This window comes from Nothobranchius furzeri, chromosome 2 (genome assembly GCF_043380555.1).
Source record: "Nothobranchius furzeri strain GRZ-AD chromosome 2, NfurGRZ-RIMD1, whole genome shotgun sequence".
Lineage (NCBI taxonomy): Eukaryota > Metazoa > Chordata > Actinopteri > Cyprinodontiformes > Nothobranchiidae > Nothobranchius > Nothobranchius furzeri.
The window spans coordinates 16355539-16370146 of NC_091742.1; the positions used below are offsets into that span (position 1 = coordinate 16355539).

General features: G+C 45.4%; 1 protein-coding gene across 1 annotated transcript in view; it reads right to left on the bottom strand.

Annotated features, from left to right (window-relative positions):
• The window catches only part of LOC107377940 (endothelin-1), a 30518-nt gene extending 19737 nt beyond the window's left edge, over positions 1 to 10781 (bottom strand). Inside the window, exon 1 of the mRNA XM_054748237.2 lies at positions 10529 to 10781. Coding sequence (XP_054604212.1) covers positions 10529 to 10589 — 61 coding nt within the window. The 5' untranslated portion in view covers positions 10590 to 10781. The remainder of the gene's footprint in view (positions 1 to 10528) is intronic.
• Positions 10782 to 14608: the final 3827 nt, after the last annotated feature.

The window sequence follows — 14608 nt, forward strand, 5'->3', positions numbered from 1 at the left end:
AAACCTAATCTCAGCGGCGTTCCTGAAGATATTACTGCAGATTATTCTAAAAGCCATGTGCAGATCCCCGAGGTCACACTCTGAGGAACACCTAAACCAGGGAGGGGCTGCCAGACTCAAAGCCCACAAACATCTTAATAATAATAACCGCGTTTCACAACTCCTCCGTCACTTAGAAAAGATTTGTTTGAAATGAGAAGGTTTCTATCAGAAAGCCTGGAAGTTGGCGGAGAGTCAGGTGGAGCAGCTGGAGGCCATGTTTCACCTTTATGCTGCAGAAACCAAGGGTTCAGGGTTACTGTGGAGGAGCTACACCTTTTCAGAATCAGAAGGTTCTGTTGCCATTCTGAGAATCACAAAATTAGGTAATTGCTGCGCTTCTTGATGCAAAAAAATAAAGATAAAAATTAAAGATTAGCAAATATAGGAAGAATATAGACCTGATAAAATAATAATATCAAGTGGCAATACTTAGAGAAACTGCTAGTGTGTAGGTACTAATCAGGGTGGATCCGTTCAGGTACAAACAAGTCCTGGTCATGTGACTGGAGGCAAGCGACTGGAGTGGGCAGCCCTAGGGTTTACAAGTCCAACAGCAGAGGGGAAGACACTGTTGTTATGGCGAGAGGCTCTGGGGTAGACGGAAACGGCATCAGGGTCAAAGAGATCTCAGTCCTCTGTCCTGAGAAGACTCCAAGACCCCCATCAGGTTCTCCGTTGGACCCCAGAGTCTTCTCAAGATTTAAGATTTAAGATTTGTATTGGGATGTTTACTTTGTGAAGTACCTTGAGACGAATCTTGTCGTGATTTGGAGCTAAATAAATAAGCTGAACTGAATTCAAGCCAAATAACCACACATTCTTTGTCCTGCAGAAGATCATCTGAGCAACAGACAAAAACAGAGAAACACAACATCATGAATCAGGTATTGATCAAACATGCCCCGACACGGGGGGATGCTGACTCTGAGACTCTCATTATCCAACGCTGCCTCATGGTAATGTCTGAACCATCCATAAAAGCAACGATCGCATGTCCTGACAGATGAAAACATGTGGCAGGAGGCCAGAAGGCAGCTGGAAAATTTTCCATCACATTCCTATCAGACAGACAGCCTTCATCCAGTTTTAGACGGATAATTTCTACCTGACTTGGATTTTGAAGCACTAACTTTACCTGGTATCGGAGTTAAGAGCTCTATGATTAGTCCTGTTGAACTTCTAAGATTTATGTCATCAGTGATGTGTTAGAGAGCTCAAAGCATCACGCTGGTGGAAGTTCTCAGTCATCAGGGGCCCAGTGGTCCTCCTGTGACAGGAACATCCATGTTCATGTGTCCCCAACCGAAGATCACCCACTGAGAAAAGAGGTTTTCTCTAAGCACAGCTACAAAAAACAGCTACAACCACTGCTACAGCTAAAGCTATAACAATTACTAAAGTTAAAACCACCGCTACAGCTAAAGTCTCAACCATTGCTAAAGCCGCCACTACAGCTAAAGCTAAAACCACTGCTACAACTACTAAAGCTACATCCATCGCTAATGCTAAAGTCTCAACCACTGCTAAAGCCACCCCTACAGCTAAAGCTAAAACCACCGCAAATGCTAAAGTCTCAACCACTGCTAAAGCCGCCCCTACAGCTAAAGCTAAAACCACCACTACAGCTAAAGCTACAACAACTACTAAAGCTACATCCATCGCTAACGCTAAAGTCTCAACAACTGCTAAAACCAACCTACTGCTAAAGCTAAAACCACCACTAATGCTTAAGTCACAACAACTGCTACAACCACCGTTATAGTTACAAGCACTGTCAAAACTAAAACCATAGCTAAAGCTACAGCTACAACCACAGCTAATGCTACCACAACCACCAGTATACCAAAAGAAAGAAAGAAAAGATCTTTTTTATAGCATCTCTCAAGATAAAATTCACGAAGCGCTTCACAAATGCAAAAAATTTTAAATATAAGAAATATGTTTAAAATAAGCAAAGTAGACAATTGTGGTTAAAAATGTAAAAATGTAAAGAAAGGGAGAGTGAATAGGAAAGAGGGAAATTAGTGGATCCCAGGAAAGGCAGAATAAGAGCAGAACAAGGAGAGGTGGTGATGAAGGTCCCACCAAAACCTTAACAGGTGAGTTTAAAGGAGTCCACTGATCTCAGGCTCAGGGGGAGAGAGGTCCAGAGTCTGGGGGCCACAGCAGCAGATGAGCTGTCACCTTTGACCTATATCCTGGTGCTGCACAACCAGTAGGCTTTGGTCACTGGACCTCAGGGACCTGCTGGGGCGTAGGGACTGAGAAGATCACCAATGTAAAATGGTGCTTGTCCATGTAAGACCCTATAGACCAGAACGAGGATCTTGAAATGAACCCTGAAGTTGACTGACAGCAAGTGAAGCTGGAGGAGAAGCAGAGTGATGTGGGTGTGTTTGGAGTCAGTCTAAAGCGGTCTAAAACTAAAGCTACAATCACAACCAAAGCCAGAGACTGATCGTACAGTTCCTCATTTAATGGGTTTGATACACGGGAGGAGTCATTTCTTCTCTTCCATTAATTTTCAATGAGACATGTGTGACAAAGTGATAATTGCGGGTCTCCGTCCTACCAAGCGACACGTGAAATACGTGCATGTAAAACTTTTGCACTAATGCGTGTGTCGTGCACAGGCGAGCCAGCAACGCAATCCCAAAAAGTCCATCAAAGTCCCATCACTGTCGCTCAGACAAAGACCAATCAACGGAGGTTTCACTGACTGATCAATGAGCGTGCAGAAGGCTTTTCAGGGCAAACATGTCGGATTTCCCAGAGCTTTACAATATTTCATCAAAAGAATAAAGAGATCTCCTCCTTGAACCGTCACCTTATCGTGGTGGAGGAGTTTGAGTGCCCTAATGATCCTTGGAGCCATGTTGTCTGGGGCACTTTGTGCCCCTGGTAGGGTCTCCCATGACAAATTGGTCTTAGGTGAAGGGTGAGACAAAGAACGGTTCAGAGGATCTTTCATGGATATACAATCAAAGAGTCGGAGTACCCGGCCCGGAGGGTTACCGGGGTCCCACCCTGGAGCCAGGCCTGGGGTTGGGGCCAGTGAGCGAGCGCCTGGTGGCCGGGCTTTCGCCCATGGGGCCCAGCCGGGCCCAGCCCGAATGGATACATGGGCTCATCCAACTGTGGACCCACCACCCGCAGGAGGAACATGAAGAGTCCGGTGCAGTGTGGATCGGGTGGCAGACCGAGGCGGGAGCCTTGGCGGTCCGATACCCAAACAACGAAACTTGTTTTTGGGACATGGAATGTTACCTCGCTGGCGGGGAAGGAGCAGGAGCTTGTGGCAGAGGTTGAGCGGTACCGGCTAGATATAGTCGGACTCACCTCGACACATAGCATTGGCTCTGGAACCCAAGTCCTTGAGAGGGGTTGGACACTCTCCTTTGCTGGAGTTGCTCCGGGTGAGAGGCGGAGGGCTGGGGTTGGCTTTTTGTTAGCCCCAAGACTCTCTGCTTGTGTGTTGGGGTTTACCCCGGGGGACGAGAGGGTAGCTTCCCTGCGCCTTTGGGTCGGGGAACGGGTCCTGACTGTTGTTTGTGCTTATGGGCCAAATATCAGTTCAGAGTACCCACCATTTTTGGAGTCCCTGGGATGAGTGCTAGATAGTGCTCCGTCAGGGGACTCCATTGCCCTGCTGGGGGATTTCAATGCTCATGTGGGCAATGACAGCATGACCTGGAGGGGTGTGATTGGGAGGAACGGCCCGCCTGATCTGAACTTGAGTGGTGTTTCGTTACTGAACTTCTGTGCAAGCCGCAGTTTGGCCATAACGAACACCATGTTCGAACATAAGGATGCCCATCGGTACACTTGGTACCAGGGCAGCCTAGGTCGTAGGTCGATGATAGACTTTGTAGTCGTATCATCTGACCTGTGGCCGTATGTTTTGGAAACCCGATTGAAGAGAGGAGCGGAGCTGTCAACTGATCACCACCTGGTGGTGAGTTGGATCAGATAGCAGGGGAAGATGTCGCATAGACCTGGCAGACCCAAACGCATAGTGAGGGTCTGCTGGGAACGCCTGGCAGAAGAACCTGTCAAGATGGTCTTCAACTCCCACCTCCGGCAGAGCTTTGACCGCATCCCGACATTGGGGGACATTGACTCCGAGTGGGCCTTGTTCCACTCTGCGATTGTTGAGGCGGCTGTTGCTAGCTGTGGTCACAAGATGGCCAGTGCCAGTCGTGGTGGCAACCCACGTACCCGCTGGCGGACACCAGAGGTTCGGGGAGCCGTCAAGCTGAAGAAGGAGGCCTACAGGGTGTGGCTGGTCTGTGGGTCTCCGGAGGCAGCAGACAGGTACCGGATAGCCAAGCGGGGTGCAGCAGTGGCAGTTGCCGAGGCAAAATCTCGGGCGTGGGAGGAGTTTGGTGAAGCCATGGAGAAAGACTATCGATCGGCTCCAAAGAGGTTCTGGCAAACTGTCCGGCGCCTCAGGAGAAGAAGAAGAAGAAGAAAATATCATTTCTATAGTGCCTCTCAAGATAAAAATCAAGAGGCGCTTCACAAAAACAAAAACAAAAAATATAAAAATTGTAAAAATATAAAAAAGCATTTCGAAAATGTTTAAAAATATATTTAAAATGAGCAAGAGTAAGAAATTGCGATTTAAAAGAAAAAATGCCAAGAAAGAGAGAGAGTGAATAGGAAAGAGGGAAATCAGTGGATCCTGAGGAAGGTGGAATAGGTGGGGAGAGCAGAATAAAGAGAGAGAGGTGAAGAAAGTCATACAAAAGCCAGCTTGAACAAGTGAGTCTTCAGCTGCTTTTTAAAGGAGACCACTGAGTCCACTGATCTCAGGCTCAGGGGGAGAGAGTTCCAGAGTCTTGGGGCCACAGCAGCAAATGATCTGTCACCTTTGGTCTTTAGCCTGGTGGAGAGGAAGGCAGCAACTCGCTCACACTGTTTACAGTGGGGATGGGGAGCTGCTGATGTCAATTGGGGCTATAGTCGGACGGTGGAAGGAATACTTTGAGGAGCTCCTCAATCCCACCTACGCGCATTCCGAGGAGGAATGAGAGCCGGGAGACCTGGGAATGGACTGTCCAATCTCGGGGGCAGAAGTTGCTGTGGTAGTCAAACAACTACACAGCGGCAGAGCCCCAGGAGCGGATGAGATTCGTCCTGGGTTTCTCAAAGCTATGGATGTTGTAGGGCTGTCGTGGTTGACACGTCTCTGTAACATTGCATGGTTATCGGGGGCAGTTCCTGTGGAGTGGCAGACTGGGGTGGTGGTCCGCATCTTTAAGAAGGGTGATCTAAGGGTGTGTTCCACCTATAGGGGGATCACACTCCTCAGCCTCTCTGGAAAGGTCTACTCCAAGGTACTGGAGAGGAGGGTCCGATCGATAGTTGAATCTCAGATTGAGGAGGAGGAATGTGGTTTTCGTCCTAGCCGTGGAACTGTGGACCAACTCTATACCCTTGCAAGGGTGGAGGGGGCATGGGAGTTTGCCCAACCAATCCACATGTGTTTTGTGGATTTGGAGAAGGCTTATGACCATGTCCCCAGGGGCACCCTGTGGGGGACGCTCCAGGAGTACGGGGTGGGTGGCTTTGAGCGCTTGCGCGAGTGGCCGGGTGCAAGGCCGGATTAACCATATGGGAACTGGGCAATTGCCCAGGGCCCACTAACTCTACAGGGCCCAGACCCAGGGCAGCAAGGGCACAAGCAAAATACTGTATCTGTAATCTCCCGCTTTATATTAAACTAGGGTGACCGTATGTCCTGTTTTCCCCAGACATGTCCACTTTTCACTCTGTCCGGGGTGGGGTGGGGGTGAGGTGGGGGTGGGGGTTCTTGTATAGATGAAAATATCCGGTTTTTCATCCAGGAGCAGGGATCGAATTATGGGGGAGCTGTATATCCTACACATCCAGGGGAGCCGGGAAAAAGTTTTCTACCTATATTACATCATTTATATGCTCTTTTGAGCAGAGAGTACAGAGAGCGGCACAGCGCTGCGTTGTTGCGCAGCACTCCAGGCAGCTGCTTCCAGCGCATGATCTATTCTCAAAGTGGTGCAACCAAAAAACTATCATTAACACACGATCGTTCATGTCCGCACATGTTCTCTATTTTCTGTCTTATTTGTGCCTGAAGCGGTCTGCTACTGCGGTGCTCATCACCTGTGCTGCGGTGATTTCACCTAACTGACGCAGCATCGAAACGCGCTCTCCGCTTTGCGGTCAGGAGATCCCTTTGATCTGCTCAAAAGTAACTGATGAGGCGAAAAAGTAAGAATCCAGGCAGCAGTTTTTCTGGAGAGTTTAGAGGAGATGCAGGAAGATGAGAGATGGACAGGACAGGAAAACAGTTAAATAAAAACAAGAAAACAAAACAAAGTGTTGAAAAGTAAAATGTAGGTAGATCTATCTCCACTACACGTTTTTACCTGTATAAAACAATAAGTTACACACATGTAATATTTATACATCTGATACAATTCAGATCACCTTCAAAACTCAGTCACACACCCAGGGCCGTTTCAAGACATTTTGGGGGCCAAGGCAAAATGACCCCCCCCCCCCCCCCCCGCACACACACACACACATAACTGGGCTCCCCAGAAGCCTCTGTGTAATTCATACCCTCTCCAGTAGTGTTAGTTATACAGTGTTTATAAAAGCCCCTCAGACATTACTGACATGTTCTAATATTATCAGATGAAAAACTAAATTATCAGACATGCTTCTCATCTGCTGCTTTTCTAAACTTGCAAAAAGTAACAAAAGCCACTATTTGTGGATTCTCTGAAAGTTTCCATGGAGTGTGTGACAACTTATTTTTTCATTGACCCTATCTTCTAATCTCACAGCTGAAACAAGCGTCCTTAATAATCTGTCCACAGGAAGCTTACCGATGCTGTAATAAAACAAAAGGTATAATAATGTCTTATTAATAAAACCTTGTTGCAGCACTAAAGCAGAAAAATTAGATTTTGCAATAAATATGCTAAGTATTTACATATGAATTGTTTTAGAGCCCTTTTATTGGCAGAATCTGATATTAATTTAGTTCTTACAAAAAAAATGGGTCCCAACGTGGTTTGTGTGGCGTTGCCATAGTGTGACGTCATAGGCACAGATCCCCCGTCCTCTTTTTTGGAAATGGAAATATGGTCACCCTATATTAAACAAACTGTCCACCCGGGCTTTTGCGCTGCACAGAGTCGCTTCGCTTCCTATGACACTGAACGTCAGTTGAGAGTCAGTCTCATGCAGACTGACCAATGAAGAGAGGGCCTCAAGTTAAGACCCTCTCCTCATTGGTCAGTCCACACGAGGTGGGTCAAAGGTTACGGGTTACGTGACATCAGGCATTCAAGTATTGAGTATATTTACTGCATATTACAGTAAAATATTCTGTATGTGACCATATTGTGGTGATCCTTGGGTCGTGATGATGGGGCCCTTTAATATTGTTGCCCAGGGTACAACAAAGTCTTAATCTGGCCCTGGCTGGGTGGCAAAAACAAACACAAAATGGTCTGCTATCAATAGGCAATGCAAACTTTTAAGTGTTTGCAAGTGAAATCCCCAATAGATAAACACACCAACGTCTAAAGACAATAGATTTAGAGAGAAGCTTAAAATCTGTACTGAAGACAAAATTACAGTTATTAAAAGCTCGTATCAATTTCCCTCTGGGATTAATAAAGTATTTTTGAATTTGAATTGAATTGAATTTGAATTGAATTTGTATGAGCACTAGGATGACAGAAAACGTTGGTCCGATTCGCCTGTATTTTATTTGTTGAGGAGACATTTATTCCTATTCAACAGAAAGCCCTGGAGCCTTCACTCATATAAAATCAAAGGCTTTCAAACCAAGTTGAGCCAAGCTCTTCTGAAAACAGAAAGCGGCGGTTATGCTAAGAGCAGCAGTCAGAGTCACAGCATGATTCTCATCACCTGTGGGTGATGGCCAGAAAAAAAAAAAATCCTCACCGCAACTGCAAAGTAAGCCTTGATCAATCAGTGTCCATATTTATTTCTTTATTATTATAATGGTTGCGGAATGAGACACCTGAGTCAGAACGAGAAAACAACACGACTCCGTGGATTTAAAAACACATGAAGATGAATGTTTTTAGAAACCTATTCTCTAATCAACACATACTTATTTACTATGCTTTAACACATAGCATTCCTAAAGGGGAAAGCTTTACTTTAGAAATCAGTATGAAATTATGATTTTTAGGAAGCAAAGAGCAAACGGTCATGAGGGATGAGAACGAGGTCCACCTGACGGCCTGTTTCAGCCATTTTCTTTCAGTGATTTTGGTGTTTCAGGCGAAAACCAAGAATGCATTTTTGGGTCATTTTCAACTGAAATATTTTAGTGGCTGAATTTTCAGAGCATCCCTAGTATTTTGATATGGTAGTCAGAAGACTTCGCTTCACTCTAGCTAAACTCTGTGAGACTTCACATCCACCTCTTTTTCAACTCTGAATTGCTTTAATAACCTAAAATTATCTCCAATCCGATGGCCAACCAAGACAATGGAAAACTCATTTATTTGCCCAGGAACAGAGCGCATCGCTGGATTTTGCCGCCTCTCATGTGACAGGTTATCAAAGCGATGGCCAAAGGTTTAGCTGATCAGTCATTTGTCACTTAAGAAATATCTCCAAACTGCAAAGGTTGGTGTTCAAACATGAACCTGAAATGGTTCTCCATGCCTTTATCTCCTCCCGTCTAGATTACTGAAACACACTCTTCACATTTTAACCAAAAAGCCCTCGACCGCCTTCAGTTGGTCCAGAACTCTGCAGCGAGGCTCCTAACTGGAGCTAACAGAAGAGCTCACATCACTCCTATTCTGATGTCTCTGCACTGGTTACCCGTTAACTTTAGAGTTCATTTTAGAGTCATGACTAGAACTTTCAGGGCTCTACATGGTCAAGCTCCTCCCTATATTATTGACCTGTTAAAGCCTTATGCTCCAACCTGAGCCCTCAGGACCACCCACCAGAACCTTCTAGAAGTTCCAAAGACCAGATACAAAAGTCGAGGTGATGCTCCTTCCAGACTGTTGCACCCCGACTCTGGAATGATCTTCCTTTATCCATACGCAGCGTTGACAGTCTGGACCCTTTTATTTAAAGCTGCTTTTAACCAAACCTTTTATTTTCTTATTTTTAACTCACATTTGTATAATCTTTCATCTGTTTTACAAAATTTTATAATTTTTTTCTGATGTTAATCTATTTCTGTTTTGAAATCATGATGATGTATTATCTATGTGAAGCCCTTCGTGATTCTATGTCTGTGATAAGTGCCATAGAAATTAAATGTACTTACTTACTTTACTTGCACTCCTCAAAAACGTCCTAAATAAGCATGAGTAAAAATCTGAAGATAAAAATGTCAGAAAGGGTTGATCTACATCCACAGCCTACTTGAAAGGCAAAATTCTTCATTCTAGAAATGCAACTGGGGGCCACTCAAAATCACTCTGAGGACCTCCAATGGCCCCCGGGCCACACTCTGATCATGTCCGGCTTAAGCTAGTGTGGCTAATTTAGCAGGGAAATGGAGCGGTGTTCTGGTTATCTGCCCTCATGGCTGCTGTGAGGATGTTTCGGGATGAATCTTCAGCACTACCAAATGAAGGTATTTTGGGTAATCTACTGATACAGGTTCATGTCTGCAGGTCATATAGAATCATGGCTATTTACTCATTTTCTTTGTTTTGAAAACAGTTGCCTACATGTTCTTCTGTTTAGAACCACACAGAGCTGCTTCAGTTCAACGCTTGACACAAGAAAACAAAAAAAAATATTATCTTAAGCACGATGAAGTAAAAACTGGAGCCATTTCCCACCAGATCTGGAATCTGGAAATGCCACGACAGGAATCAGTCTTCTACTTGTGCATCCTGCCAAAAACCTCTTCCGATGTCCGTTAAAGGATGAATATCCCGTTAAAGATCCACACCAGAGCTGGCGAGGGGCCACATCAGCTCTGACAGTTTGAAACCAAAACTTCACCTATTTTTGATTTATTTTTTGCATCTCAATCTGATTATTTAAAAACCTAAATGTGTGTTTTTTATTTATAATAAGTCCAGTTGTGTTCACACTAACCCTCCTCCTGATCTTTTCTAGCCTCTGAAAACCTTAAACTGACAAAAGAATGTTTTATATCAACGATCACATTAAGTAAAAGGGTGAAAAATGTTAATGTAACACGACCATTTACACCTGTTAGTTTTATTTGCCAGACTTACTGTGAGGTTTATTTAGTAACTGGTCGTGCTTTTGGCCGGTTTACGGCGTCACGAGAGTAACTCTCAGGGTTAAGCATCCATGTTGAGGTGCAGGTCCCAGTCATCATTACTATTTCTAATGTTTTATCATCATTCTGCAGAAGAAACTTTTGGCTGTAGGGCAGAACCTCGCCCACCCGTCACAAACTGGTTAACAGACTGGAGCCTGACGGGAGAACGTCTGGGACATGTCCTACCTTGAAACTGGTGGATCAACATCAAAGCGTTGGCGAGGAGCCAGACGTAGGCCAAGTCCATGCTGCTGCTCGGGTTCCACGAGTCGAATCAAGAGGTGACAACAGTTCCCAAGTTTTAATCAGAAATAGTAAAATCAACAGAAAACCCGTCCCTGTTGACCAAAACAGTCGAAGCTTTTAACGTCTCCCATAAAACACACAGCAAGCCGGTCCGGAGCAGGTAAGCGGCTCTCTGGAGGGTGCAGAAGCTGCTGCTCTCTCCAGATGCAGGCAGGGTACTGGACCGGGTCGGACCCCGCTGCTGTGTGATAACAGAGGGGAGGAGGAGGAGGAGGAGGAAGCAGCTCCTGCAACGGGACACCTTAACTGGATCATAAATAACAGCCTCCTCCGGTTCGGCAAGGCGCGCTCTCACTGTGGTCCGCTCACTGTTGGGTCTTTATGTAACCCGGACTCTGACGTGTTCCCCAGGGTTGTCCTCACATATGGAACGAACCTGCTTGTTTTCACTGCACAAGTGTGTGTGGAGGGATCTGGAGTAAATATTGCTACAAGACCAAAGAATAACCATCTGAAAACGTGACCAGAACCAGTCCCAGGTCCATCATCACAAGCATCCGTGTTGAGGTGCCGGTCCTGGTCCTCATTAGTGTTTCTGCCTTTTTTATCTATTTTCTTCGTCTTCCTTCACCTCCTAAATCTATTGTTCTGGACTCAAACACAAAGAAAAAGTTCTCCAGACCCAATGGGTTTCCACTGAACAGCTCATCTGCTGCAGGAGGACCAGAGACACAAACAAGCACAGCTCAGACCTTCAGAACCAGCTCTTAAGTCAGCATTCACAGGGCCACCGTACTTTTCCGAGACTGCAATTCATTACATTTATGTTATTATTCAGAATACTACAGATCAGACAGAAAAACACCTGTGCTCCTGTGCATTCACATGTATTTAGCAAATGCTCAGTCTTTCATTTTAGAGACAAGCTGTTGAAAACGCAATAAAAGTTGTTTATTTTTCTTCAGGTCAAAAGCAAGATGCTGCCAAAAGGAGAGGGTTCTCATTGGCGTGTGTGTGTGTGTGTGTGTGTGTGTGTGTGGTGAGGAAGCGGCATCCTTGTGAACGTACTACCTCAGTCTGGTCTCCGACTCCTACCAGAGCAATCGGACACATCTCTACTGGTGGGTTCCAGACATCCCATAATGACTCAGGACACCTGCATGTGTAAAACCCAGCAGGATGAGTCCCTGACCCTCACCCAGGTGAAGTGAGAACCCTCGGGAATATTGTGGGACCCTTTAGTAACTCCCTCCAGAGTGTTGTTGGCAGCGGTGGAAACTGGCACCCGCCACGGCCAAATGCGGGTAAAGTCATGAAGTGGCGGGTTAAGTGGCACAACACACACGCCACAGTGGCAGGCCTCAAGTACGAAGATAAAGCAGCGTTGTCTATACAGCTGACCTGCCGGGGGCAGCAGCGCGCCCGTGATGCCGTTAGTCTGCCGTTCTCATTAAAAGGAGAAGTGAACAGCAACGTTAGCGACGTAGCTTTACATTCCTGATGTTCAGCGGGTGGCGGAAAACAAAAATGATTCTCAAGAGGAGCCAAAGGATGAAGCGACAGTTCTGACAGTTGGTGTGAACATCAGATGACATCATGTGATCTGGGACTTTTTCTCCTTCATTGTGGATTAGATGAAAAGAAGGGAATGGACTGACGTGAATAGGAAGCAGCCAGTGTTTGTGAAGAATAAAGCTGAAGTGTAGAGAAACTCCCTCAGAGCAGAGATAGAAGCCGGTAACCGAGGCGAGTGCTTCACATAAAAAAATGTGGCCGGTGGAGAAAAAGTTTAATCTCCACCCCTTGTTGTTGGTCTGATGTGGTACGGCTTGGTGAGGTAACGGCTTTGAGGTTCAGAAAGCTCTCTTTCCTGTCTGAACGGAGCTCCTCAGACGAGAACCAACACCACCTCATAAAAACCTCTCAGATCTACAGCTGATGGAAGACTCTGGCGTTCCCAGGAACAGACAGATGATGGGGTGGATCCAGGTGTGGATGTGGGAGTGCGAGATGGGAGTTCGCTTGCTCAACCCAAGCTGGGTCACTTCAGGAGGAAACTGAAGCAAATTGAGTGAATCATCCTCCATCAATCATTTCAGTCCCAAATGGGCCATTTTCTTCTTCCCTACTTTAGCAGACAATATTTCTGCATATTTGTTGGGATCGACGTGCCGAGAGTTCTCCTCTCAGGTCATCTGGAACGACGTGCAGCAGGAGAATGACAAAACCACAGACAGCAGCTCTGCATTGGGCTGACTTTTTCATCTTTTTTGGGCCAAGCTGGAGAAGCTGCCTCGCTGCCTTTCTGTCGGTCTGACCAGGGAGTGGCGTTGTGGTCAACCATCAGGAGATTAACAGGGACAATCCAAACATCTGGGAGCCACACTGTGGTGCACAGGACTCCAAAGAGTCTCTTGGTTGAGTTTCCCTAAAACAGCCTACGATGGCCCTATAAACACCCACACACACACCACCTAAACCCCCAATAAGACCGCGGTGACCAGAGACGTTCCTGATTCACCTCCACTAAAGTGTCTAAAACCATCTTCTGGTGAAACATATGAAACAAAGCTGTTCTAATTAAAACCAGTTTGTTTGTCAGTCATTAGCCACTTCTCCAGATTTAATCATTCATGGGGATTTATTAGAACTCAAATAAACAGCTGCACACACTCCTTCCATTGCTTGGTTCTTTTAAAACACAGCAGAAACAGTTGCTCTTCACCTTGTTTGCTAACGTTTCGTCTAATGACTTTAGCCATCCTCAGAGCTGTGCCGATGTTGGTGGCGTCACTTTTTTGTCCATTTATCTGTGCGACATCGCCCTCCTCATCGATGGCACAGTCCCATGCGTGATCCAACGTGTAGACTCCATCGTCTCTGTTCATGGTTCCATGTCCATGTCTCCTTATTCTATGGCTTCCTTAATCCGTCTTTTATATTTCTGTTGCTCTGCGTTTATGATCCGTGTGTTGTCCCAGTTCATTATTTGGTTTTCCCTTGTACAGTCAGTGACTTGATGCAACCTGCTGGGTTCCTTATATAGGAAACTTTTTACTGATTGGCTTAATGACCTGACCTGTGTTAGAATATTTACTGTGGGAAGGTCCTTGAGACGACTCGTCGTGATTTGGCGCTATAGAAATAAATTTGAATTGAACTGCAGTGGTCTGTTACAGCTGATTTCTTCATTGTACTTCCTTTTAGAGGCCAACCGATATATCGGGCCGATGTATTCAATTTCTTCCACAGCGGCCATCGACTGAAATTATTTAAAAAGCCAATAAAATACATTTTTCTTAAATCAGGCACCAGTGTGGTCAACTGCCGCCACTACTAGACTGAAGAAAGGACCCAAAGGACCCTAACACACAATTTTTGTAATGTTTTGAGTTTGTTTTCTAATTGAAGGTCAGTAAATATTAAGAGATTAATTGACTTATTTAATTTATATTTCACACAGTGAGTGTCCAGTGGTCTTTCACGATCAATGTGCTGCTAAAACGTAAATCAGCCTTAATAATCGGCTTCAGATATCAGCCATCTGCAACAAAATTCTTTAAAAATTGGTATCTGCATTGGCCTTTAAAAACACTTATTGGTCGGCCTCTACTTCCTTCTCACACTCTTTTCTATGTTCTATTGTTTGTGTGTTGAGTCGGCGTCCGGTTTCTCCTATGTATGTATGTAAGCACCTGTATAAAGTATTCATGATGCCAAGTTAGCAGGGGATTTCATAAATGACTCCACACTTATGTTCTGCTGATATCGTGTCTTGCCTTTTGGGTGTACTAGCCTGCTTTAACACACCTGATTTCAATCAGCAGGTGATTAACAGCCAATCTGGTGTGTTGGACCAGAAAAACCACTAAAACGTACAGGATACCTGCCCTTGAGGCCTGAACTTGAATATATTTATGTATTTAGTAGACGCTTTTGTCCAAAGCGACTTACAAGTGATAATCGGCATGTTGTCCTTGAGGCTAACAACAACAGTAACAACAACAACAACTTGACATC